The following is a 27,418-nucleotide window of genomic DNA, read 5'->3' on the forward strand; positions in this document are numbered from 1 at the left end:
ACAGAAAAAACACCCTTGTTGGACGAATTTGTGTGCTTTCAGATAAGAATAAAAAAACTTCTAGCTAGAAGTCTTTTATTATTTTAGTGAGAAAAATTACCTCTTTCTCAAAAACTCATCCTAACCTAAGACTAATCTTAGGACTTAAGACGAGTCCCAACCCTGCACTGTAATATGCAGACCTTAAGATTAATCCTAAGTTAGGAAGAGTTACTCGTCCTAACTCGAGATAAGACGAGTCCTAACTCTTTGTGAAATCGACAGCTGCTTAACAGATTTATGAAACTGGGGTCTGACTAAAATTTTTACATTTTTTCCCCAGGGCTGCACAAGACATGGTGATGTTCCAACCTCACGCCGTACCAGTGTCTAGAGACAGTCTACAGAATGCAATGGACTGGTTACGAAACCTAGACAGTGTAGCAGCTACCACAAAGACCAGCGCATGTGAAGGTGTCAGAAAAGCATTCGAAGATAAAAATGTAAGCATCGTGAGCTTTTATAAAGGTTTCCCAAAACGACACTCTCCCCATGCACGTAAGCTAGCGTGTCAGGCTGTTATGCGCGAACTGTGTGTGGATACGCCCAAATTTCGACCAAAAATAAAAAATTATAAATGCGAGAAAAAACCAATAGATTTCTCCAAAGTGCAAAATAGTAGAGCTTTTAAAACCAAGATAAACGCCCATTAATTGTATTGTTGTAAAATCAGATTTATTCAAGTCATTTCTCAACCTTCAAGTCATTTTTGCACAAGTCAAGTCAAGTTGCAAATCTTTTCCCCTCATGTCAAGTCAAGTCACAAGTAGTTTTTCCCAAGTGAAGTCAAGTCGCAAGTCAGCGAAATTGGTGAAAACTTGAGTTTGACTCGAGTCCAAGTCACCGACTCAAATCAGCGCCTGCGTCAAACATGCTGGAATGCATATTGGGAATTAAAAATTTGCGGCTAGTGTTGAAGTTGCATCTATTTGAGGCACGACTTGTCGAGTGGTAATTATTTCACTAGTCGCCCATGCCCAGATCAGAGCATACTACTTGAAAAAAAGAGTTAACAACTGCTTATTTATTTCAGAACCTGAACTGATTGTACTCCCACCATGCAAAGTTTCAAATCCTACTCAATGTTGCACTGATTCTGCACTATTGGGTACGGCCAGTACCTGTGATCTTCTATTTATTATTATTTTTTTAAATATTTTTTTATTTAGTTTTTTATTTGCAATGCTCAAGTTTACACAAACTGTATGCAACAATACAACATACAAGCACAAATGACATACCAAGGAAAAACAAAGAGGGGAAAAAAACAGACAATCCGGTAACCTGGGATCTTATTTAATTTTTTAAATTTATTTATTATTACTACTCAAGAATTCATTGTATCTTTACTACTTGTCTTCCCCTGCAGATAGAGGCAGTCTACCTGTTCTCTGAAGGAACTTCAGCTAACTGTAATATGGAATTGATGCTACAGAAAGTCAGAGATGCGCCGATCCCAATAAACGTTGTTGCTTTCAATAACACCGATTCCACAACTATTAAATTCCTGAAAGATGTATCAAGGCTGACTGGTGGAAGGTAATAATTACGTATTATTTTGCTTTGAATTTATATTCTAATGATATTGATTTTGAAATGTTTTTTCGCACAAATTAAAAGCATTTCATAGTGCCACATAAATACTTATTGTGTATGCTATTGGTACCGTAATGTACTTAAGTGATTAGAATTAAAAAACTTTCTTGTATTGAATAAGTAAACTTGACTCATGTTTTTGAAAATACCCCCCCCCCCCAAAAGAAGAAAAAAGCAAAATAAAAGCTTTTTATTGAAGACACTGGACACTATTGGTAATTGTCAAAGACTAGCCTTCACAGTTGGTTATCTCAACATATGCATAAAATAACAAACCTGTGAAAATTTGAGCTCAATCGGTCGTCGAAGTTGCGAGATAATAATGAAAGAAGAAAACACCCTTGTCACACGAAGTTGTGTGCTTTTAGATGCTCGATTTCGAGACCTCAAATTCTAAATCTGATGTCTTGAAATCAAATTCGTGGAAAATTACTTTTTTCTCGAAAACTACATTACTTCAGAGGGAGCTGTTTCTCACAATGTTTTCTACTATCAACCTCTCCCCATTACTCATTACCAAGTAAGGTTTTATGCTAATAATTATTTTGAGTAATTACCAATAGTGTCCACTGCCTTTAATTACTCAAAATAGTTGTTGGCATAAAAACTTACTTGGTAACAATTGCAGCGGAGAACTTTTTAAAGTATAAAACATTGTGAGAAACTGCTCCCCCTGAAGTAGCATGGTTTTGACAAGGCGATAATTTCTCACTCAAACTATAAAAAACTTCTAGCCTGAAGCCTTTTTTAGGCATCTGAATCCACACAAATTTCTTTCATCATTCTCTTGCAACAGTGATGACCAATTGACTCCAAATGTTCACAGATTTGTTACTATTATAAGTTATCACACAAGAGCGAGTGGAATACGGAAAAATATAGCGCTTCTGCATCCGGATATTGGACGCAGACGCGCTAAATTTTGTTCGTATTCCACGAGCGCGAGTGTTATAGCAAATTTATCTTCCAGTCTCACTCAACGCGCAAAGTTAAAAATTTCAGAACGTTATTTCGCGACGAACAGCATGCACGCACACAAAGTTTAGAATGTAATTTTTGCACTGTCCGTATACAGAGCGTGACGCATTGACACTCACAATACACACTGTGTAATAAAAACAGAGGAAGTAGGATATAAAACAGAGGAACTAGTATGTTTTTATCCCCCTAGTAGTTCGAGCATCTGATTGGTGGATTAGCGTGTACTGGAAGATAAATGCAATTATTAGGATACACCAAGTGAGAATACTGGTCTTTGACAGTTACCAAATGTGTCTAGTGTCTTTAAACAATCATCTACACTCATAAACTAATCTGAGTTGATGGCTTTGAATGACCCGTTATTTAGCTGTACCTCGTTATAGTTTACAACAATTAATTATCTTTTCACTCATCAAGGTTCCATGCGTTTGCATTCAACAAGCTTGATTCTGACGTCAGTGGTACAAGTGGCTTCTCCATGGACAATAAAATCTTGATGGGTGGCGTACCCCCAGGGGCGGGCGCCAGGGAAGACGTGGTGGCCATGTTTACTGAACTTGAAGATGCTCGACATGTTCTGTCCGACGTTCAAGTGCTGATGGATAACGCTATGCCTGATGGGAAAGCAGATACCGGTAATGAGATAGCAATTATTTTAAATGAGAATGTTGGTTTTAATTATCTGATTGCTGTTAAAGGGAAAGTATATGTTTGGTAATTGCTATTAAAATTAAAAACTTTTGGTTGACGCATACAGCAGCGTTCGATCACAAAGCATTTTGAAGAACATTTCACTTTGTAGTAACCTGTTATGTAAACAGATGTAAGTTTTCATAAACCAGAATTTACATCTAAGAAGCCTTACTGTCAGTAAGGCTTCTCAGATTGTGTGATCCAAATCGTGATTATTTTTCATGCTTGGACATTTGCTCCGGATTTTCGGTGATGTCTCAAAATTATGATCACCTTTTGAAATGAAATGTTCACACGTTATAGTTTTATTGTATACTTAGGATTAAAACAATTGGACAGTTCTAAAAACCAAAGGTGTCCAGTGCCTTTAAAGAGGCGTCATTGGGTTGGGGGATTGAGGGAGTGAGTCCAATTTCAAGTGATGTGATTAACCTAGAAGTGGTGTGGGGATATTTATAATCAAACTTGGACTTTGTGGTGTACAGAACTATGTTGAACATTGCCGATAGATTCAATTACTTAGTATTGACTTACATCAAAGCATGAGTCTGTTCACCGTTCATGTCAGATAAGAAATACAATCAGAGTCAACTTTGACAAATGTTGAGGTTAAAGTCACCTGGAAGTGGTATTTTTTCAAAATAAAGCTTTTGCCACTTATATATGTGTTTTGATGAGTGGAATGTGAATAAACAGTTAACTAAGGTTTTAAAAAATCAGTTCTTATGTTATTTACAAATTTAAGAGTAGACCCCGACCCACAGGGCGCTGTTCGTGACGCCAATCGAGGCAGACTTTGCCTGTAATGCATAGAGTAAACACAATTGCAAAGTACATGTACGGACCAAGTCGTGAGTTTGTACGTTTCAAAAAAAGATTTTTTTGTTTTTTTTTCCGGCAATGCCGACCAGGTGTATTGCTGCTGAATGCAGAAAAACACTTTTTGAAACGTACCAACTCACGACTTGGGCGTACATGTACTTTGCACGTGTGTTTACTATAAGCATTGCAGGCAAAGTCTGCCTCGATTGACGTCACAAAAGGGGTAGGCGGAGTCAGCCCCCCAAACAACTTTATATATTTTTTAAACATATAAATCGTGACAAACAATTACTAAAAAAATTGTTTTATTGTTCGTAAGCATATACTCTTATGTTTGAAAGAAAAAAAATTTGTATTTCCAGGTGACTTTAAGTTTTGAGCTTAAGCTCCATGGCTGCTCAATTGAACTTGTTTGTGTTTTTTCCCCATGAATTAAAGTTTTGCTACCACACACTATTTTTTGCCCGTTTTGAAATTTTTATATAATAAAAAGAATGTATGCTTTGCCATACTTACAAATTTATAGCTGAGGATTTTTCCTTACGATCTAGCCAATCTAATGTGCAATTTAGTAGATTGAAAGTTACTTTGATGTCAATACTAAGTATTTGAATCTATCGATAATGTTCAATGTAGTTCTCTTCACCATAAAGTCCAACATTGACTCTGAAAGTTGTTGTTAGTAAACATAAGCTAGAGTGAATACTCTCTTTAACTGTTTCTCTTACTTTTTATCTTGTCTGATCACAAATCATCAACTCATATACAGACTGAGGAAGCTGCAGAAACTTAAGATGTTTTTTGGTCTTTACCTTTACTCTAACTTTCTTTTCTGATCGCAGCGCGTCAATCCATACAGAATGGCGAAGTAGCAGAAACTGGAGAGCGCAGTGAGCAGTACATGAGCTCAAAGGAGTGGATATACAAGCATGGATTGAGATCTCGTAAGCTGGATTTGTATGATGCGCTAAGCGTCTGTGCCTTCAAGCATTGTGATGGAGTCGTAGATGTGAAGAGACCACCTGACGATGAGTATACTGATGCGGTAAGATGGTCCAGAATGTCTTAAATTTCTTTTAAGGAGAATGGATGAGAAAGTGTAGATTCGTGGATAGAATGTGCATGCCAAAGCAAGTACATTGTAGTCACAAATCTACACTTTAACTCTATTTTGTGACTAAAACTAATTCCCCCAAAATTTGTTCTTTGCCAAATGACGCTTGGCCACATTTCTGTTGCGCAAAATTTATAGCATATTTATAGCGTTTTGATAAGTTTACAATTATGTTTTTAGTTTAGTAAGTTATTTAACTGGAACTTGTTTTTGGTAATTGAAAGATAACATGTTTTTAGCTGTGTTCCGTACATCATGTTATCTTTCAGTTTGGAAAGACAGTCATTTCAAGTTGAACTTTCACTTTGTGACAGAACACCATCTACTATTTTGTAGAACCAAATTTTTGACTCCACAAAATGGTGGGCCGTATGTTTTGCGGGTTGCATTTCAGAAGGAAAATTTGGGGCATAAAGTTGTTCAATAATTACAAATCAAAGTATGGTGGATGTGGGTGGGTCAGACAATTTCAACAAATTAATTTTGTTTTAACATTGACTTTTCTGAATGGCCCCTAAGTGTACAAAACAGTTCCCATAGTAGTACGTTTCAAAACTCACTCTGTTTTTCTTGACTTCTTTTAGGCATCAAGGAACAAGTTGGTGAATGCCAAGTATTGTGATAAGTTCTGCCATGTTAACTGGAAGGATGGATCCCTGAAGCATGTTCACGTCACTGCCGATATCCATCGTAATTATGAGAGGAAAATGAACGTAGCTCTACAAGATTTTCAGAGAAGGTAAGCTGTTAATTAACAGCTAAGGTTGGGACTAAGTTCTGTAGCCATGGCCCAATTTCATAAAGCCTGTAAGCACAAAAACATGCTAAGCACAGAAAGGTATTGCTTAAGAGAAAATTTATATTGTTGTGCCTGGTGCCCTGCTTGATTTTTGCGACACTTTCTCCAGCTTCAAAACTAACTTGAAATCTCACTTGTTCAGAACCGACAATTTCCTTTAAGGTGGCCAGACTTGCACTTTGTGAGAAAGGCACATCAACAGTCATCATGAAGCTTGGTTCATATTTCATGCAAATGCAAAGCCAATCTGACGTCACAGGGCTGCTTTAGCAGCAAATGTTTTGCAGGAGTTGAGAACAAGTCAACTGATGCAAATTATTCAGTGCAAACTTGTGGCGTAAAAATTTGTATCACATTCGCATTCACTGAAAGTATGAACCAGGCTTAACAGGAAGCTGCCTCTTCACTCTAAAGCAATTATTCTTTGAAGTAAAAAGAAATTAAGACTGTTATGAAGGGTGTCTCATGAATTTCTTAATCATTACGAATGTGAAACTGCAGTTAAGGAACTTATAGCACTGAGCTGACGACATATTTTGTATGTTTTGGTCAGCATCCTCTTGAAGAAAGTCCGAGCATACTGATCAAAACATTGAGTTGTCAACCACTTGTTCTCTTCAGAACCAACACTACTAGAACCAACACTACTCAGAAGAGATTTACACATGGTGCTACTGTTGAAGTGTTCTGGCCGAGCGGTTAAGAGCACCGAATTCAAACTCTGGTGTTTCTGATCAGCAGAGTGTGAGTTCGAATCCCCAGCCGTGACACTTGTGTCCTTAAGAAAGACACTTAACCATTGCTTCGTCCTTCGGATGGGACGTAAAGCCGTTGGTCCCATGTGCTGTGTAACGCATGTAAAAGAACCCAGTGCACTTATCGAAAAGAGAAGGGGTTCGCCCCGGTGTTCCTGGCTGTGGCTGCTGTATGCGCTGTAGCACCTTGTAAACCCTTATAAGGTGCTAAATAATTGGGTCTCGGAATTCATCACTGCAATTACCTATCTTTCTGAAAGTTTGTATATACTCAGCGCCTTGGTACCTTGTTTGGTAGAAACGTGCGCTATATAAGACTTCGATAGTATTATATTATTTATTTACTGCAAACCTCACCTGATTATACTCCACCATGCAAGTTTCAAATTCTACTGCTCAAAACTTAGTTGGATTGTGAGTAACCTTTGACATTGTATGTTTGTTTTGTATTTAGAGTGGACTGGCTGCAACAAGGTAGTAGAGAATTATTCGGAACCATCATCGAGAATGAAGTCTATATTCTGATTGATACGTCAAACTCTATGGAGAATCATCTGGGACTCGTTAAAGAGAAACTTTTCAAACTGATGCAGGTTTGTAGAGATATGTTTGGGGTTAAAAGCATTTTACAAAAATGCTTCTAAGAATGTTTTCTCTTGTGTATTTCTTTGTTGATTTTATCAAGTTGTTTTTATGAGCTTGCATTCATATACAAAATTCCCATTTTATGAAAAAAATCAATGGGATTTCATGGGATCCGATTGAAAATTTGAATGGGATTAATGGGATTCAATGGGATTGGTGTGAAATTTGGGACATATTCAATGGGATCCAATGGGATTGACAGGGGATCCCATTGAACCACATTGAATCCTATTAAAACAATGGGATCCCATTGAATCCCATACAAAAAATCAATGGGACTCAATGGGATTCCATGGGATTGGTATGGAATATGGGACATGTTCAATGGGATCGACAGGGGATCCCATTGAACCACATTGAATCCCATTGAATCCCATTAAAACAATGGGATCCCATTGAATCCCATTAAAACAGTGGGATCCCATTGAATCCCATTCAAACAATGGGATCCCGTTGAATCCCATTCAAACAATGGGATCCCGTTGAATCCCATTCAAACAATGGGATTCCATTGAATCCCATTCAAAATATCAATGGGACTCAGTGGGATTCAATGGGATTGGTATGGAATATGGGACATGTTCAATGGGATCGACAGGGGATCCCATTGAACCCAATTGAATCCCATTGAATCCCATTAAAACAATGGGATCCCATTGAATCCCATTCTAAATATCAATGGGACTCAGTGGGATTCTATGGGATTGGTATGGAATATGGGACATATTCAATGGGATTCAGTGGGATTGACAGGGGATCCCATTGAACCACATTGAATCCCATTAAAACAATGGGATCCCATTAAATTCCATACAAAATATCAATGGGACTCAATGGGATTCTATGGGATTGGTATGGAATTTGGGACATATTCAATGGGATTCAATGGGATCGACAGGGAATCCCATTGAATCCCATTAAAACAATGGGATCCCATCGAATCCCGTTCAAAATATCAATGGGACTCAGTGGGATTCCATGGGATTGGTATGGAATTTGGGACATATTCAATGGGACCAATGGGATCGACAGGGGATCCCATTGAACCCAATTGAATCCCATTGAATCCTATTAAAACAATGGGATCCCATTGAATTCCATACAAAATATCAATGGGACTCAATTGGATTCAATGGGAATTTTTTCCTGGGAAGACACTTCAGATGGGATATAAGGCTGTTGGTTTTGTGTGTTGTGTATAAAGCATGCAAAAGAACCCAGTTAAACTTCTCTAAAAGAGAAGGGGTTTCTGGCAGTAGCTGCTACATGCACTGCATTACAAGGTGGGACATAAATGGGTCTCATTCAAAATTTTCAAAAAGCTGTCTTAAAACAATGATAATCAGCACTATGCTATCGCTTTGGTATCCCATTGAAATACTCAAATTTTGTTTGCTCTTTGTTAACTTTGTTCCAAAGTTAGGAATATTGATCAGGGCCCAATTTTATCAGTCTGACTCTGCTTACTGTAAGCAAATAATTGGCGCTTGCGGAAGCAGGGAGCGCTTTGTTACTAGACATTAATTGCTGAAAAAGCTAGCACAGAAATTTGGCGCTTGCCCTGCAAGCAGAGAATGGTGATCGTAAGCATAAAATTTGGCGGTAAGCAGAGCCATGAAATTGGGCCCTGATAAAATATTGTTGTGTAGATTTTCTTTTTGACATCATTCATGGAAAGGAAATTATTGGGGAGAATCAAACAAGAATTTAAACAATTTTGACTCAAGTTTGTTTTGATGAATTTATCTTCCTCTTCAGGAACAACTTCGTCATAAGTCCCGCTTCAACCTGGTTAAGTTCGGAAGTCGCAGTACATCGTGGAGAGACCGTATGGTAGAAGTGACTGAGAATAGCTTACAGAGTGCATGGCAATGGGTCCGAAACCTGACCATTAGTGGATCCACTAATACATTAGCTGCTCTCAAGGCTGCATTGGGTGATGTCAACACACAGGCTGTGTATCTGCTTACTGATGGTAGACCGGATCATGTGAGTAAAGTTATTCCAAAAAGCAATATCTTTGGTTTTATTAAACGGACTTGTGCCTTGGATCGGGGGAGTTTGTCTATGAAAAGCAATTGAAACTGTTTGACATTAAATGCATTATATGGTTAGAAAGATGTTTTAAAAGTAAGATATACTGATCCACACAAATATGCCTCGAAATTGCACGGTTTTCCTTTTACTTTGCGAACTAATACTGTCGGCCTATTTATGGAGTCAAGTTTTTGACTCCACAAAATGGCGTGCCGTGTTAGTTCACAACGTAAAAGGAAAACTGAGGCATATTTTGTGTGGATCATTTTATTCTACTTTTATAACATCTTTCTAACCATATGCATTTAATAACAAACAGTTCCAAACGCTGTTTATAGACCAACGCGCCCGCTCCAAGGCAATGTGTCCCTTTAATCTTGAACTGCAAATACCATGAGTGCCATTAGAAACTGGGACTGCACTAAACCATTTGCAAGATACATTTGATTATTGTCTGGCAAAATAACTTACTTTAGTCACAAGAAGTAAGACACAGTATGCTTGTGTACAGTGCAATGTCCACGGTTCTGTTTTGAAAGTTTCCAGAGAACCAATGCTCTAGATAGAATCGTTAGTTTATTCTAGAGAACAGGTCCAATGTAAAAAGGCCATAGCGTACTGTCCTGAACCTAGGAACAACCAGGAGGTTTGAGGAGCCAGAATGAAGCGGGTAGTTGCCCTGTTTTATCCTGAGCAAATCCTTCATGTAATCAGGTGCTAGGTCACGAAGTGATATGTACATGTATACTAAAGTCATTATCTTAAAATCAAGCCTCCTTTGGACTGGAAGCCAGTGGCCAAACGTGAGAGTTCAGGTTGTGTTCATATACTTCTTAACATTTCCAAGAACCCTTGCTGCATCAGTCAATACCCTCTGCAAATGTAGTATGGACACATCCAATAAACCAAACTCCATTTAACAGTGGTTTACAAATTACAAAAAGTAAAGATGTTCATTTTACCAATTTCAATATGGATGAAAAATGGAGAACAAACTCATAAATTGTTCAGAGACGTCTCACCACTAACGGTTCCATCAGACTGCCAACGTGTCACATATGGTTTTCTACTGGAAAATTTCTTAGTTACTGCAATGAACATCTTTACTGAAGTTTTAATGGACATTTCTAACAAGTTAATTCAAAAATGTGGAGCTTGACACTCTCACTAAAATGTTACTGCAATTTATAGTGTGCTCTAACCTTAAAGATCATTGCAAATGTATATTTTTTTGATGGTTTTATTTTTATCTAAATTTTTGTATAACTATATATTCATTCCATTTTCTTCTTGATACCATTACAGCCACCAAAAACCATCCTAGCCCAAGTGCAGTTACAGAAAGCCATTCCAATTCACACCATCTCATTCAACTGTAACGACCGCGAGGCCAATGACTTTCTCGCGCATCTTGCGTCAGACTCCGGAGGGCGCTATCACTACTACTCAGACGATCTCTTAGGGGTGTCAACGGAGTCTGCGGGCCCTCAGCCGTACCAGAGTGAAGATGTGAGGTTACTGAAGGAAGAGATGAAGAAAGGGCAGGATGATATTAAGAAGTTGGCCGACCTGAGGGCTCAGTGTGCCCTGCTGGACTGGGGGAACTCTAGGAGTGGCGATATTGGTTGCGGACGTGATCACGGAATTAGGTAAAGATACGGGCTCCAATTTGAGGATTTTAATCAAATCTATCAGACTTCAGGACTTGTAGCTCAGAATCTGTCAGATATAATATTTAGGATTATCGGTGCTAGCCTGCCATCACTTGAATCAATCTATTGTGACAGAATGTGTAAACGCACTAGGTCTATAATGCGGGACGAATTTCACCCAGCAGCTGATTATTTCAGATTCCTCCCTTCTAACTGTCGTCTTAAGCATTTTAAAGGTAGTAAGCGGTTCATAGATAGTTTTTATCCTCATGCTGTTCATGCTTTTAATGATAACTATATTATATTTGTATATATTTTTATTTTTGTATTTTCTTCGTAATGTTTTTAAATGTATTTTGTGATTGTTAAATCTAGAGAGCGCGAGGTACACTACAATTTCCGCTGTTTTAGGTTTTTAACTTTTTAACGTTGGCTGAATAAATAATTTTAATTCTAATTCTAATTCTTCTATTTTTCATACGTTAGTCTGTTTTCCGAATACGTTTTGAAAAAATCTGAAAAATTGCAATTAAATAGCCTGAAATGTATATTACGCCATGTGTACATGTAGGTCAGCCCCTCCAAGGACCCACTATCATGCCTAATCTTTACTGGAATAGGATTTTATCTACTAGACCAAAATCAAAATGAAAAGAGACTAGAACCAAAATGAGCACCAGTTTTATCATCTAAACTGTTTCATTTGAACAAAACAATAAGACAAAGTTTATCTCTTCTGGTTTTGGGTAATACTGAGCAGGATTGAAAACATTTGTGAGACTGAAACTCAACATTTGAACATAATTCCTTTGAGACAAAGATCTTGATTTGAAAAAACTCAAAATCACTGGACTTTTCTTATCTTGAGCTTACTTTGAAAAAAATCGCTGCTAACCGGTGAAATACACTCGGTTTGTAATGGGCCATATTTTGGACACTGTGAGGGCGCTCTCAATCACTTCCAAGGGGATATTCATTCATACCCAAAACAGTTAAACACTGGAACACATTACCACCAAAGACATCTAATCCATCATGGACAATAAGACTTCTAAAGCAACTTCAAACTACGGCGCAACTAAAGTAACAGAACGCTGAGTAAAACTGTGCAGGACTTATTGCGTTTACCCCCAGAAGTGATAAAAAATACTATTGAGAGCGCCCTCACTCGGTCAAAAATTTGGCGCATTGTCCCTGTGACTTTTCTTTTCTAATGAGATAATGACATGCAAGGTGTCTTTTGTGATAATTTGGGATTCTATTTGAAATTGATTTTTTTTCACAGTAAGCGTCCTTCATCAGCTACAGGTCTACGTTCCGCCTCTCAGATCTTAAGCCGCGATTCGGTAAGCCCCGCCCCACCGCGTAACACCAGACCAATGAGTGCCCACGCATTCCACACCCCGTCTGTGCGACGCCCGATGTCATCACTGAGTATGAGTTCAACTACTCATGAGAGGTGCAAACCGAGGTCTAGGACATCTACCTATCCACCACGTCCAGTCTCGGCAAACTCCAGGAAAAATAAACCCAATGTAACATGTAAGTCAAGTGCAAATAAAAATTACTGCCATTTTGAAATTCAGTTATTTTTTTAGACATCTCTGTTGTGTAATGGCACTGCCGTCGATTTCACAAAACTCTTCCTAACTTAAGACTAATCTTAGGACTTAGGACGAGTCCCAACCCTGCACTGTAGCATGCAGACCTTAATATTAATAGGACAAGTTACTCATCCTATCTCGAGGTAAGACAAGTCCTAACTCTTTGTGAAATCGACCCCTGGACACATTTGGTAAATACTCAAAATGTGAATTGCCATAAAATCTTACTTGGTAATATGCAATGCTGAGCTTTTGATAGTAAAAAAATTGTGACAAACAACTCCCACTGAAGAAAAGTAGTTTTGAGAAAGAGGAAATTTCTCACTAAAATATTTGAATCTTATAAAGACTTCAGGCTTGGAAAGCCTTTCTCAGGATTCAAAACATAACAAGTTTTTTTTTTTTTTTCATTATAAAGTTTGATAACAAATTGAGCCCCAAATTACCAAGTTTGGATACACCAAGTGAGAATACTGGTCTTTGACAATTACCAAATAGTGTCCAGTGTCTTTAAACAATGCTGGCTATTCGTTGTTCTCATGTAATTGTACTCATCTGTCCTGTCCAATGTTTGTCTAGTCTTTTGTCTCAATGGCGTCTGTCTTGCCCTAGGGCGGGCAATCTTACAAGAAACTTTAGAAACACTTTCATCATCTTATATCTAACTAAGAAAGGTTTGCGATAATGCTATGTGAAAATCTCTTTTTGAGAAGGGTTGGTTCTGAAAAGAACCGGTGGTTAGGGACTCTTTTTCAGAATCAACAACCAGAGATTTTCACACGGTGTTACCACAAACCTCTCTTAGTTATATTTCCACCATCCAAAGTTTCAAATCCATCTTATATCTATAATGATGTTCTTTTACTGTGTTTCCTTCAGATCACAATAAGACAAGTTGGTTAAGATTGAAAGGAAGTCTGGATGGATGGGTTGTTCCAGAGACGAGGAGTATGCTTCAAAAACAACAACAGAGGTTCAATATGGCACTTAATGGTAAGAACAATTACAACAAGTAATGTCACTTTAACCACTAAGTACAGAAAAGTATTGCTTAACAGGGACAGGTTACCAGCAAAAATGTTAAAACATTTTTGTGACATGGTGCTCCACTTAATTTTTGCTTAGAAAAGAATTTGTCAAGTGGTATTTTCTGATTAATAGCTTTATGAAATTGGGCCTTGTTTTTCTGAAATGTTTCTGTTCCTAGAGGCAGGATTATATTGTTCTGGAGAATATCGTTTTCAGATGCTTTTTTTTGTGAAAATTTGAGATGGTATGCTTGAATTTTGGACTTGCCTCCCATATGCCGAATAAAATTATGAACAATGGTGGCAGCCTATCGATCTCTTGTAGTCCTCCTTAGTATAAAAAAGGGACAGAGGTTTGGAATAGAAAATGACTTAAGAACCCCAGCGAAAAAAGAAATTTCTACTCTTGAGTTTAAGTGTGTGCAGGTGTGTTATTATTCTGGTGTTTCTGAGGGTACAATGTGTACAAAAGTGCAAAAAAAAGTTGTCCATGCATATACATCATCCAGAAACAACTGCTTAATTTTTTGTTTTTATACCGAAAGGTTTGTCCTAGCTCAAATTCAAATTTGGAGGCTCTTAGTTGGAAATGTATAAATAGTACATGAGCACTTTCTTTCTTTATTGATTTGGAGTTCAAACAACAATAGACCCTTCCCATGAAATATGTAAATTGCACATAGCGCTTGCGCACTAACGTTTTGGTTGGCAAAATGAGGGTTTTGTACACGGCTAATGGGTGCGTGACGCAGACGCGATTGCGCGTCTGCTTAGTGCACAACTCTTTGGTGTTTGCCAACCAACAGGGTCTGTACGCATGCATTAATGTAATTAGCATGTTTTCATGGGAAGGGTTCATTGACTGGAGTGGGTTTTGAACCATGCAATGATCTCTGGATTAACATCCTGGTGCTCCACCAACTGAGCTGTATAGTGCTATGTTGGAGGCCTCCCTATGTTGTCAGTATATTGTTCTGGGGTGCCAGTCAGAATTAGCCACGCAATTGTAAACTGCCAGGGATCACACCCAAGTTTATGATACAACCTTGGAAGTGGCAGCCAGGGGATCATGTTAAGGGGATGCAACTTTTAGTTAACTTTCTTTATTGTTTATCAACAGGTATGGAAAAAGAGTCGCAGAGGGCAAAATCACCCAAAAAGAAGAAGATTGTTGAGTAAGTTAACTATCAAGTTGGATCTTCCTAAAAAAACGAGGGGGAAAGCAAATTAATTTTTTACATTTTTAGTGAGGATACCAACTTTTGAACCTAATTTTGTTTTATTTAGGATATTACACAGTGAGGTATTATTATTCAATTGAACATTTTTGGACTTTTCAGGTCCTGAGTTTGCTAGCTCGATTTGTAAACTACTTGCCATGGGCCTGTGGTCCAGTGTTAAAATCGAACCCTGAATTACATGTTGTAAAATAAGGGAATCAATGTGTGGTGAAGAGGTTTTCAACTAGTGGTTTAATCCCAACGAGGCCTGGTTCTTGATAACTTTACCGAGACAAAGTCGAGGTAAATTATCAAGAACCAGGCCTCGGCGGGTTTAAACCATTAGTTGAAAACCGATTCAACACACTTTGATTCCCATTCATAAATACCTTTTCGGTCAAAAAACATAAACACTTTTGGTCAAAAAGTAAAATAAATACAAATAAATAATCATTGTTCAATGATCACAACACCCCTCCAGCTATGAAATGGTAAGGCCCAGTCAAGGCCCTCGGTTAAACAACTCCTTTTAAGGGAATGCTGTGCGCGTCGCGCGTATCGGGTGATGTGGCACAACTGTCCCGCCCGTTGCTCTCGACCAATAGGAATGAAGAAACTGTCTTATAAGCACAGGTGCAAGCTCGCGTAACACGCCCATGTTTCAACACTTTTTACTGGTCATAAACAAAGGTTTATACACACCCACGTGACGTGCTCTCCACCAATAGGAATAGCGAAACTGTCTGAGGTATTTATGAATGTGCTTTATAAGATCTAGTTGTTATCATGATCAGTTATTATCTAAACAGTGTCAAACCCTCTCAGCTAAATGGCATCATTTAAACAACTCCCATTAGACATTAGTGCCACCAGTCTTTTATAATTCCAGTGATTGTTGAGTAAAAAATGATTCCCCCCTCCTTCTTTTTCAGTCCCAAGACGATGTCATCAAAACGTTGGTTACAGAAACATGGTCTGAAAGCTTGTAAACTGACTATCTATGATGCCCTTGGTAAGACTGCCGTGAAACAACGCTCCAAGTATGTCCCGATCCTAGACAAGCACGTCATCTCACAGGTCTTCAATGATGTAAGTTGTCACTAGGACTAGTTGTTACTATTTGGTTTTAAATCACGCACAATCAGATCCTTGTCATTTGATTGCTGGAGCATTTGTTTGGTGGAGCATCAATTCAATTGAACATATATTTGGTTGGCATGAGTACCATGTGTGTACCTACTTGCTTGGTAGATTATGTTCTTTTGAGAACTTGTCTTACTTTATATTCTACTACCACAAAAGCAGGAAAGTTCTTTTCAGAACTAAAAAGTCTCCTGAATTCTGAAAAACCTACTCGTACATGTAGTAGAGTATAAAACAAGACAAGTTCTCAAAAGAACATAATCTACCTAGCAAGTAGACACACTCCGCGGTAGTACGGTTAATTCAGTCCTATATTAAGCTAAAGTAGTAGTCCCAGCCTATTTTCTATACCATCCGCCTGGGTAGTAGTTAATATGCAGGACAGTTCTTTTCAGAACTGAGAAGTCTCCCGAACCCCCGAACTATCTACCCAGTGGTAGTAGAATATAGAAAGACAGTTCTCTAAGAACAAACTCTACCTGGCAAGTAAATACACACATGGTGTTACCGTAAACAAAATATATATTAATACCTCACCATGCAATGTCTCAAATCCCATAAATTCAATTCAAGTTTCAAATCACTTTGACATTTACTTCTATAATGCAAAATATACATACTAGTACTATTGAAGAAACACGTTGCCTTGGATCGGTCGAGTTGGTCTTTGAAAAGCGTTCTGTTACCGTTTGTTGTAAAATGTATATGGGTAGAAAGATGTTGTAAAAGTAGAATACAATGATCTACACAAATATGCCTCGAAATTGCGTGGTTTTCTTTTTACCTCGTCGACTAACACGGTCGGCCATTTATGGGAGTCAAATTTTTTACTCCCATAAATGGCCGACCGTGTTAGTCGACGAGGTAGAAGGAAAACCACGCAATTTTGAGGCATGTTTGTGTGGATCATTGTATTCTACTTTTACAACATCTTTCTACCCATATGCATTTCATAACAAACGTTTTCAAATGCTTTTTATAGACCAACTCGTCCGATCCCAGGCAACGTGTTCCTTTAAAAAGGTATATTGAACAAAGATGTATACAGAGCTGCTGAAATTTTTTATGAGACACAACGAAATAGAGGCAAAAATGGAGGCATATTCAAAATACCAAGTCTTGTATAAAAACGCCTTAACAAAGAACATAGAGGACTTCTGAACAGAACTAAATTTACAGCAAAAATGTACAGACAGGTGCAAAACAGGACAAAGCAAACAAAGCAAATGCTACGGAAAGGGTATTTCACAGGTTGGTAGGGAATTTTGGCTTGTGAGCTTGCGTACTTCACATTACTAGGCATTCTTTCGCTTTAACAGCTAGCGCAAAAATTGTGTGCTTGCCCTGCAAGTGGAGAATGGTGATCGTAAACACACAATTCAGCGGTAAGCAGAGCCATGAAATGGACCCTTCCCATGAAATATGCTAATTACATTCACGCATGCGTACAGACCCTGTTGGTTGGCAAACGCCATAGAGTTGTGCACTAAGCAGACGCGCAATCGCGCGTCTGCGTCGCGCAATCGCGTCTGCGTCACGCACCCATTAGCCGTGTACAAAACAGCGCGATGTTCCCTCATTTTGCCAACCAAAACGTTAGTGCGCACGCGCTATGTGCAATTTACATATTTCATGGGGAGGGTCTATTGGGCTCAGGGCAGCAGAGACCAAAACCTCCTTGAGAGCGTGGCCTTGGTGTAATTCCGGGCTGATTGTGAAATATTAAAAAAAAGTTTGATCTACCCTATAAAGAGTTTACTATTTTGTTCTTCCTACAGATTCTACCTTTAGCCCACGTAACAGACAACAGACAAGAGATCAGTCTAGTCAATCCTACTGGTATCGATCTAGAGTCCTATGATGAGAAACTGCAAGAGGCTATTCAGAAATACACAAGAAGACTTAATAGGATCGTATGGGAAGCTTTAACACCAGAGGAGCAGGAGCAGTAAGTCACTTTAAAGGGTTTTGATACCTTCTGTATATCAATTGTTTGGCCATGACATGAATCCCCACTCACTGTGAATGAAGATGTATGTAATACAATTTATCTGAAGAAGTTTCGGCTTCATTAGTCGTCAAGTTTTTAAGGAAAAAGTAAAAAAGCGATGTTTTCAGAAGATTTGCATTAATACCAGTACTGATATATACGTTGTAGATGCTAAAATAACTTTCGTCTCCTGAGACTTGGCTAGTTTGCTTTTCTGAGAGTCCTTGGCTTCACAACCAGAGGAACAGGAGCAGTAAGTCTCTTTATCACTTTGACGTCAGACAATATTTTTGAGAAAATGGAATTAGGTGTTGCAAACTGCTTACCAACCAAAAGGACCTATGGTATAAATGCAAAAAAATAGTTAATGGCCTGACGTTTCGACCTAAGCAGGGTCTTAGCAGAATTTGAGATAGACTCCGCTACTGTAGGGTCAAAATATCAGGCCATTTTTGAAACATAATGTGCACAATATTTTTTGCGTCAGGCACTTCTTTGATGCAAGATCTTTTTTATAAACTGTAGACATTTAATACATTTCCACACAGTTTCAAAATGTCCTCTTTTGGTTTGGTCGGTTAATGTTTATATGTGCTCGCCATGAAACGATTCATTTCTCCTGTGCAGAAAGGGACAGAGGATATTGGAATTTATGTTTCAAGTCTCCCATTTTTCTTGGATTATTGTGTAATCCCGATTAATTCTTGATGGTTTTCCTCCTACATCTAATACTGAAATTTCCTTCCTTGTATTCTTTCCATTGGGTTCTTGGCTAGTACAGTGATTAAGTTCACTTTTCTGAGAGTCCTTGGCTTCACAACCAGAGTAAATGAAATAAAATGGAGCAAAATAAATAAAAGTGATCAGTAGTATTCAGTTCCAACTCAAAGTATTGCAGCTGAAAAAAGCGGTGATATTCTTTTTGTTGAAAAATGTTCAACTCTTGCGTTTGAACTTTCAGATTTGACTCTCATGGACCAATCTCCTTCCTTGACAATCGTAAAGACTGCTTGGACGTGTTGGACCGGCTCGGTTGGCCGATCTCTCAAAAGGACATTATCCTCCTGGAGGACGAGATCGAGACGGGCAACAGATACCTGAGACACAGTCATGCCATCCAAAGAGCAGTGCGTCAGAAGATATCAGAATCTGGAGCATCTACTGCGAGGAGTCTTGGGGATGAGGAACCAACCCCAAGGAAGGAATACATCAAGCCATCCAGACGCAAGGTGTCCTACGAGGATACGTCAGAGCGGAGTAAGAGCGAGCGGAGTGAAGATGAAGATGATGATAGTAGGAGGTCTGAAGATGGAGGAGAGTCTAGTGGGAATGAGGAGGACGAGGATGAGGAGGAGGAGCTGAGGAATGTACGAGAAGACACTGATGAAGATGGAGACGATTACTCCAGTGATCATGAGGTAGATTATGAAACACGCATGAGGGACTTAATCATTTGAAATAAAAAATGTCTCATTTGGGATGCGTTTTGGCGGTCGTAACCAATAGCTGTTACAGTTGAACTTGCCATCTGGCCAACTGGCCAGTGACCAAAACAGTTATTGGTTACGGCCGCCTAAACGCAACCCTGGTTGGGGTCATGGTTGTATGTTTTAAAGAGAAGGGGTACGGTTGGTTATCACTTTTAAAACTAACAGCAATAAAAACTATTCGTTAGAAGCCTACTGCAGCTTTTAATAGTGTCAAGCATTTTGAAAAACATTTCACATTGAGGTAATGTTGAAGGTAATGATAATCGTTTTTTGTTTAATTTTAAAGGAGCATGTACTAACAGGTGTGGTTTTCTTCCTACTAAAGGCCAAGATATAGTCGGTCGCGCGATGGTCGCGCGATGGTCGTGCGATGGTCGTGCGATGGTCGTGCGATGGTCGGCTGATGGAAATCTTGCCGCTCAATCATAAAAAGACAAAGCTTTAGGCCTCAGCGATGACTATAAACTGTTTTTTTTAGGATTGCGTGTCAAGATTTCCATCACGTGACCGACTATAAACCAGCCTTAAGAGGGAGGGTATACTGTCGGTAATTACTTACGAAAATTAGTGCATTATTGATTTAGCATCAGGGAGGATATACCTTTGACCATAAATACTCCAAAAATTAGTGACCATAAAAACTTACTTGGTAGGAAGCACTGCAGCTGTTTTTTTTTATATGTTAAGAAACAATTCCTTTCAAAGGAACGTGGTTTGAGAGAGAGGGATTTTTAAACATTTCAACCTGAGAAATATTTTTGCATGAAATCTTTCTCAGGTTATGTAATCCAAGGACATCAAGAAGGCACATTGTATAAAAACAATTGTCATTAACATAAGTTGTGTAAAAAAAGTTGACCCAGTCTTTCAAATGGATCCTAAACAATCAAAGCAATTCAGATACGTTTATAAATACGTTCAATTCACCATGCTTTCTCTTTTGTAAATGGATCAACAGCAGGTAGAAACAAGGAACGTCGCAGCGACACGTATAAAAACAATTGTCATTAACATAAGTTGTGTAAAAAAAGTTGACCTCGCCTTTCAAATGGATCATAAAACGATCAAATAAATTCAGATACGTTTATAAACACGTTCAATTCACCATGCTTTCTCTTTTGTAAATGGGTCAACAGCAGGTAGAAACAAGGAACGTCGCAGCGACACGTTGTATAAAAACAATTGTCATTGGCATAAGTTGTGTACAAAAAGTTGACCCAGTCTTTCAAATGGATCCTAAACGATCAAAGCAATTCAGATACGTTTATAAATATGTTCAATTCACCATGCTTTCTATTTTGTGAATGGGTCAACAGCAGGTAGAAACAAGGAACGTCGCAGCGACACGTTGTATAAAAACAATTGTCATTGGCATAAGTTGTGTACAAAAAGTTGACCCAGTCTTTCAAATGGATCCTAAACAATCAAAGCAATTCAGATACGTTTATAAATACGTTCAATTCACCATGCTTTCTCTTTTGTAAATGGGTCAACAGCAGGTAGAAACAAGGAACGTCGCAGCGACACGCTGTATAAAAACAATTGTCATTGGCATAAGGTGTGTACAAAAAGTTGACCCAGTCTTTCAAATGGATCTAAACAATCAAAGCAATTCAGATACGTTTATAAATACGTTCAATTCACCATGCTTTCTCTTTTGTAAATGGGTCAACAGCAGGTAGAAACAAGGAACGTCGCAGCGACACGTATAAAAACAATTGTCATTAACATAAGTTGTGTAAAAAAAGTTGACCTCGTCTTTCAAATGGATCATAAAACGATCAAATAAATTCAGATACGTTTATAAATACGTTCAATTCACCATGCTTTCTCTTTTGTAAATGGGTCAACAGCAGGTAGAAACAAGGAACGTCGCAGCGACACGTTGTATAAAAACAATTGTCATTGGCATAAGTTGTGTACAAAAAGTTGACCCAGTCTTTCAAATGGATCTAAACAATCAAAGCAATTCAGATACGTTTATAAATATGTTCAATTCACCATGTTTTCTATTTTGTAAATGGGTCAACAGCAGGTAGAGACAAGGAACGTCACAAGGACTCATTGTATGCAAAAAATCATCATTAACATTAACGAGTGTTTAAATAATAAGGCAAATTCCAACTAAGAGAATAGCTATTTGACATTGGAATGTAAATATAGAGCCATTTTCGCTGGACTGTCTGCTTTGTGCTTGGTTGACTTATAAACTCCATGTAAAAGGAGGGTGAAACATAGCAGTTACATAGGGACTCATCTATATTAAAATGAAGTGACTTGGTTTGTCGCGTGAATGACCAACAGAAGTTAAACACATAATATAAATGCAATAAACTTGAAGGAAAAGCATATGCCGCAAATTGATGAATTGCTGAAAACTAATTCCTTTAGAGGTTTTCTTGGAAGGTCTTTAGCAAAGCGGTTAGCGATCGTTCTGGATCATTAAACGAACGAAATGAATCTACCATGAGACTATACCTGCATTAATGAAGTCACACTTAATCCTTTTTGGATTTTGAATATTATCTTGAGTTAGACAGCCAGGTGCCTGCAACGGGTTGTCTACTTTTTTATAAAAACTGAGAGTCAACTTGACGTCTCCTCAGAAGAATTTGAAGTCTTTGTGACTGAAGAATTCAAATAAGCTGTTTTGAGATAGGGTGGACAGAATATTTTCACTGAAGTCTTAACAGATAACTTGCTTCCAGGCAGGTGGCTTTAGCCTTAAAGGAACACGTTGCCTTGGATCGGACGAGTTGGTCTATTAAAAGCGTTTGAAACTGTTTGTTATGAAATGCATATGGTTAGAAAGATGTTTTAAAAGTAGAATATAATGATCCACACAAGTATCACTCGAAATTGCATGATTTTCCTTTTACGTCGCGAACTATCACGGTCGGCCATTTATGGGAGTCAAAATTTTGACTCCCATAAATGGTCGACCGTGTTAGTCGACAGGGTAAAAAAGAAAACCGTGCAATTTCGAGGCATATTTGTGTAGATCATCGTATTCTACTTTTACAATATCTTTCTAACCATATACATTTTATAACAAACGGTTACAGAACGATTTTCAAAGACCAACTCGACAGATCCAAGGCAACGTGTTCCTTTAAGGAAAGTACATTTTTCAAGATGGAGGTGTTAAACAACACAGTGATGACTGTTTGTAAAGGATTAATATATAATGGGTCTTCAGTAAATTGGAACTTTTAACAGAAGCTTTTTTCTTTTTCAATATGTTTAATCTTATTAAAAAGTAACTTTTTAGGTTCCAGCAAAGTTTTATGTGTTATAGAGTATTAATATCGTAAGTTTTCTTAGAGCATTTTTTTTTAAAGTGGTGAACTGCGCAATAATTAAGAGTTTTTCAGATAAATATAGTGTGGTGGTAATGTACATTTTTGTCTTAAAGGAAAACGTTGCCTTGGATCGGTCGAGTTGGTCTTTGAAAATCGTTCTGTAACCGTTTGTTGTAAAATTTATATGGTTAGAAAGATATTGTAAAAGTAGAATACAATGATCTACACATATATGCCTCGAAATTGCGTGGTTTTCTTTTTACCCTGTCGACTAACACGGTCGGCCATTTATGGGAGTCAAAATTTTGACTCCCATAAATGGCCGACCGTGATAGTTCGCGACGTAAAAGGAAAACCGTGCAGTTTCGAGTGATACTTGTGTGGATCATTATATTCTACTTTTAAAACATCTTTCTAACCATATGCATTTTATAACAAACGGTTTCAAACGCTTTTAATAGACCAACTCGTCCGATCCAAGGCAACGTGTTCCTTTAACACTAAAGAGGCTTTCATTCTGTTTGGCAAAGCTTCAGTCTTTTTTGCAATAATCTACATTTTGAGGCAGCATTTTAACATTTTTTTTTCTCAGCATTAGTGTTAATGTTTGTTCTTCTTCATTTTTCATTTCAATTTCTATGCAATATTTTTATCGCTTCAGCACAATGATGTAAAGTTTGTATTTTCTTTTTTAAATAACATCGCATAACTTCAAAGTAAGCTGACTGTATTAAACTTATCGAAATACCATCGTTGTAGATATTTTGCCCACCTAGTATTCACACTATGATGATGTTTAAAAAAAAAAAAAAATATAGAATATTTGTATCAGATGTTATCAGTAGATAATAACTATTTTGTAATCAGTTTAAACAATATCGGCAATTTTGAAACTAAGCAAAAACGAGCTAGATAGCAGTCTAAAACTATGTGGAATTTGGGCTGTTAATCTTTTTGCATGGTATGCAGAACATTGTAGGCAGAAATTCATTTCTGATTTGATATAAATCTTTGGCTGAATTTTCATGTTTATGTTTCTCACAAGGTTTTCTTTTGTAAAAAGTTGCAATAACTTTATTTATGTTTTAAATTATGTTCAAAATACTAGATTTGTTTGTGTTTTTGTGCTTTGTTTTGTGGCAATAAATCCCCAAATATGCAACAAAACTTTTGTTCCTGTGATTATTCAAATTAAAAAGTGGTTGTAGCCTACTCAAAAGACCTTTCAGCAAAAGCCAAAAGTCGACACTCTATCACCTTTGGTTTATTTTAAACCATTCCTTCATGATTTACAACAATTTCCACCTTCGATTTATTGAAATGGTTCGGCACGATCTGGAAAGAAAAAACAAATTCTGAGCGAGAAGCATCAAATCCTGAAACTTATCTTTGAAGACAGAGTTTCTTCTGGATTTGTGTCAAGTTTTCCTTTGTTGTTGCCCACCGCTAAACCACTTTTTAATTTGATTCTAAAATTGGAACAATTGAATAAATTTGTTCAGTATCTGTAACAGTAACATGAGCCTATCTGTCTGATTACAGATCATAAAACCTAAAGTGGTCGTGAAAGGTGGATCAAGCACAAAGGCAAAACAGAAGCACAAATCACCAACGAGAACGACATCGTCGAAGATTGGGCAACAATTCAAAGTTAGATTAGCTGTCAGGTCAAAGGTCATCGCCAGAAGTAGCGTGAATGGGCTATTTTACCCAGGTAAGTTTATCCTTATACTCTGATATTACAGTTTACTTATTGAATCTCATGAATTTGTGGGTCGTTTTTGAGGAAGAAAGTAATGTTTTACTTTTGGAAAGATGTTTCCAAAGTCGAATAAAATAATCCACACAAATATACCTTGAAACTGTCTGGTTTTCTTTTTACTACTTTGTAAAATTTGCACAATCCGCTACACCGCCCTCGTGTAGAACCAAATGTTTCTCCACAAAATGTAAAAGGTAAACCACTCGATTTTAAGGTATACTTAAAATTTGTTATTTAATTCAAAACTTATTCATTTCATAACAAACATTTATAGTCCATAGCCCCCAGTCCAACCACAACGCTTCCCTTTAAAGGCAGTGGACACTATTGGTAATTGTCAAAGACGCCTTCACAGTTGGAGTATCTCAACATTACGCATAAAATAAACCTGTGAAAATTTGAGCTCAATCAGTTGTCGAAGTTGCGAGATAATAATGAAAGAAAAAACACCCTTGTCATACAAAGTTGTGTGCTTTTTGATGCTTGATTTCGGGACCTCAAGTTCTAAACTTGAGGTCTCGAAATCAAATCCGTGGAAAATTACTTCTTTCTCGAAAACTACGCCACTTCAGAGAGAGCCTTTTCTCACAGTGTTTTATACTACCAATCTCTCCCCATTACTTGTTACCAAGTAAGGTTTTATGTTAATAATTATTTTGAGTAATTACCAACAGTGTCCACTGCCTTTAAGTTTATACTCTGTTGTTGCTGACAGTAAAAAATGGAAAAAAAATTTGTGCTTCTTGAGATAAATGCGGATAGTAATTGTTCAGCAACTACAATGAGACATTTTATCACACTGCAGCCATGTGCCGTTACTTTAAACACTGCAATACTTGGGAATTTTTGTCATGTAAGGGCCCCAGGTTATTTCATCAGTCACTACACATGCTCTGAATGGCAAAGAACAACGAGTGATAGCAAAGAAAACAAGTGATAGCAAAGAAAACGTTGTGGAACTTCCCCCATGCTTGAAAGCAAATCTTTCAGGTATAATTACGGTGTAAATACGTCTTAATGGAACTGGGTCCCACCATTGACAGCTATTACAAAAAGCACTGTGTACCTTTGACATGTGGAGTCCTTGTTTAAAACCCAGGTGTGTTTTAATGCCTTGGGAGCATCCTGCCTCTGTGCGGGAACCATTAATATTTAACCTGTAGAGGGAGTATTGGGACGTGTTGATGATTGGCAACCCAAAAAACGGACTCTGTAGAGAGATTGAAAAATCTTCTGTGTTCTTCTGTATCTTGCCCTGGAAATATTCTTTAAAGGCACAGTACACCTTTGGTAAATATCAAAGACCAGTTTTCTCACTTGGTGAATCCCAACATCTATTTGTGCATAAAATAAAATAAAAAATCAGTGCAAATTTGGACTCAATTAGTTATCAAATTTACATGAGAACAATGAAGAAATAACAACACCCTTGTGCTTTCAGATGCCTGTTAAAGGCAGTGGACACTATTGGTAATTACTCAAAATAATTATTAGCATAAAACCTTACTTGGTAACGAGTAATGGGGAGAGGTTGATAGTATAAAACATTGTGAAAAACGGTTCCCTCTGAAGTAACGTAGTTTTCGAGAAAGAAGTAACTTTCAACGAATTTGATTTCGAGATGTCAGATTCAAAATTTGAGGTCCCGAAATCAAGCATCTGAGCACACAACCTCGTGTGACAAGGGTGTTTTTTCTTCCACTAATATCTCGCAACTTCAACGACCAATTAAGCTCAAATTTTCACAGGTTTGTTATTTTATGCATATGTTGAGATACACCAACTGTGAAGACTAGTCTTTGACAATTACCAATAGTGTCCACTGTCTTTAAGGCTTCTTTGAATTTTTGAGTGAGAAAATAATTACCTCTTTCTCGAAAACTCAATTACTTCAGAGGGAGCCGTTTCTCTCAATGTTCTTTATAATTTTAACAGCTCTCCATTGCTCAATACCAAGTTAGTTTTTATGCTAATTAATTATTTTGAGTAATAACCAATTGTGTCCATGGGCCGATTTCACGAAACTTTACGCAACTGTGTAAGTCCACTTGCGCAATGCTTATGGTGTAAGTTGCGCCATAAACGTTGTGCAAGTGGACTTACGCAGTTGTGTAAAGTTTCGTGAAATCGGCTGCAGACCCTTTAAGGTTTGGTAAAGGGGTGAGGGGAAATAAAGTAGTGAGGATAAAATTTCCTGGGATGGGAAGAGATGAGTTGAGCAAACATGTTGAGTAGTTTGGGCTTTGCTGCACTTTTATTGACTAATGACCTGCATTTGGAGGTGGCGTGTGACGTGTATGGGAAGTGGGCAATGACGAAGTGCACTATTGTGAATAGTAGACAGGGATGGAAAGGGTGGGGGGGGGGAGGGGTTGAGAAATGCATCAGGGTCTTTGATGAATGGGGTGAAGGAGCTGGAACTGTGTGGTTATTCTTGCACGAAGCATGCTGTAGAATTTAAAGAGGAGGGGGGGGGGGAGAGGATTATTTCATGGTGCACCTGTGGTGTAGGAAAGTTTACTGCCTTCCAGGTTTTGGTTACTATTCGGTTTAAGTTTAAGTTTACTCAATATTGTTATTTGTTTGCTTAGAACTGCTACTGGCTGGTCCAGGTTTGGGGGATGGACTTTTTAGTGTTTTTGTATAATTGTATTGCTGTTTTTGAATTTCTTAGGTTTGTTAATGATTAATTACTTAGATTAGTGTTTTTTATCCTTTGCTTTTTAAATTGTTTCTCTGTGAAGCG

At 37.8% G+C, this 27,418-nt stretch overlaps 1 protein-coding gene across 2 annotated transcripts in view; it reads left to right on the forward strand.

Annotated features, from left to right (window-relative positions):
- The window catches only part of LOC139936651 (von Willebrand factor A domain-containing protein 3B-like), a 79,314-nt gene that overhangs the window by 10,230 nt on the left and 41,666 nt on the right, over window positions 1–27,418 (forward strand). For both annotated transcript variants that reach the window (XM_071931507.1, XM_071931508.1), the window contains exons 5-19: window positions 323–482; window positions 1,409–1,578; window positions 3,034–3,251; window positions 4,974–5,176; window positions 5,830–5,984; window positions 7,254–7,392; window positions 9,203–9,433; window positions 10,787–11,130; window positions 12,419–12,675; window positions 13,617–13,730; window positions 14,886–14,940; window positions 15,918–16,074; window positions 17,907–18,076; window positions 19,080–19,536; window positions 24,453–24,624. In XM_071931507.1, the coding sequence (XP_071787608.1) occupies window positions 323–482; window positions 1,409–1,578; window positions 3,034–3,251; window positions 4,974–5,176; window positions 5,830–5,984; window positions 7,254–7,392; window positions 9,203–9,433; window positions 10,787–11,130; window positions 12,419–12,675; window positions 13,617–13,730; window positions 14,886–14,940; window positions 15,918–16,074; window positions 17,907–18,076; window positions 19,080–19,536; window positions 24,453–24,624 (3,002 nt within the window). The remainder of the gene's footprint in view (window positions 1–322; window positions 483–1,408; window positions 1,579–3,033; window positions 3,252–4,973; window positions 5,177–5,829; window positions 5,985–7,253; window positions 7,393–9,202; window positions 9,434–10,786; window positions 11,131–12,418; window positions 12,676–13,616; window positions 13,731–14,885; window positions 14,941–15,917; window positions 16,075–17,906; window positions 18,077–19,079; window positions 19,537–24,452; window positions 24,625–27,418) is intronic.

This window comes from Asterias amurensis, chromosome 4 (assembly GCF_032118995.1).
Source record: "Asterias amurensis chromosome 4, ASM3211899v1".
Classification (NCBI taxonomy): domain Eukaryota; kingdom Metazoa; phylum Echinodermata; class Asteroidea; order Forcipulatida; family Asteriidae; genus Asterias; species Asterias amurensis.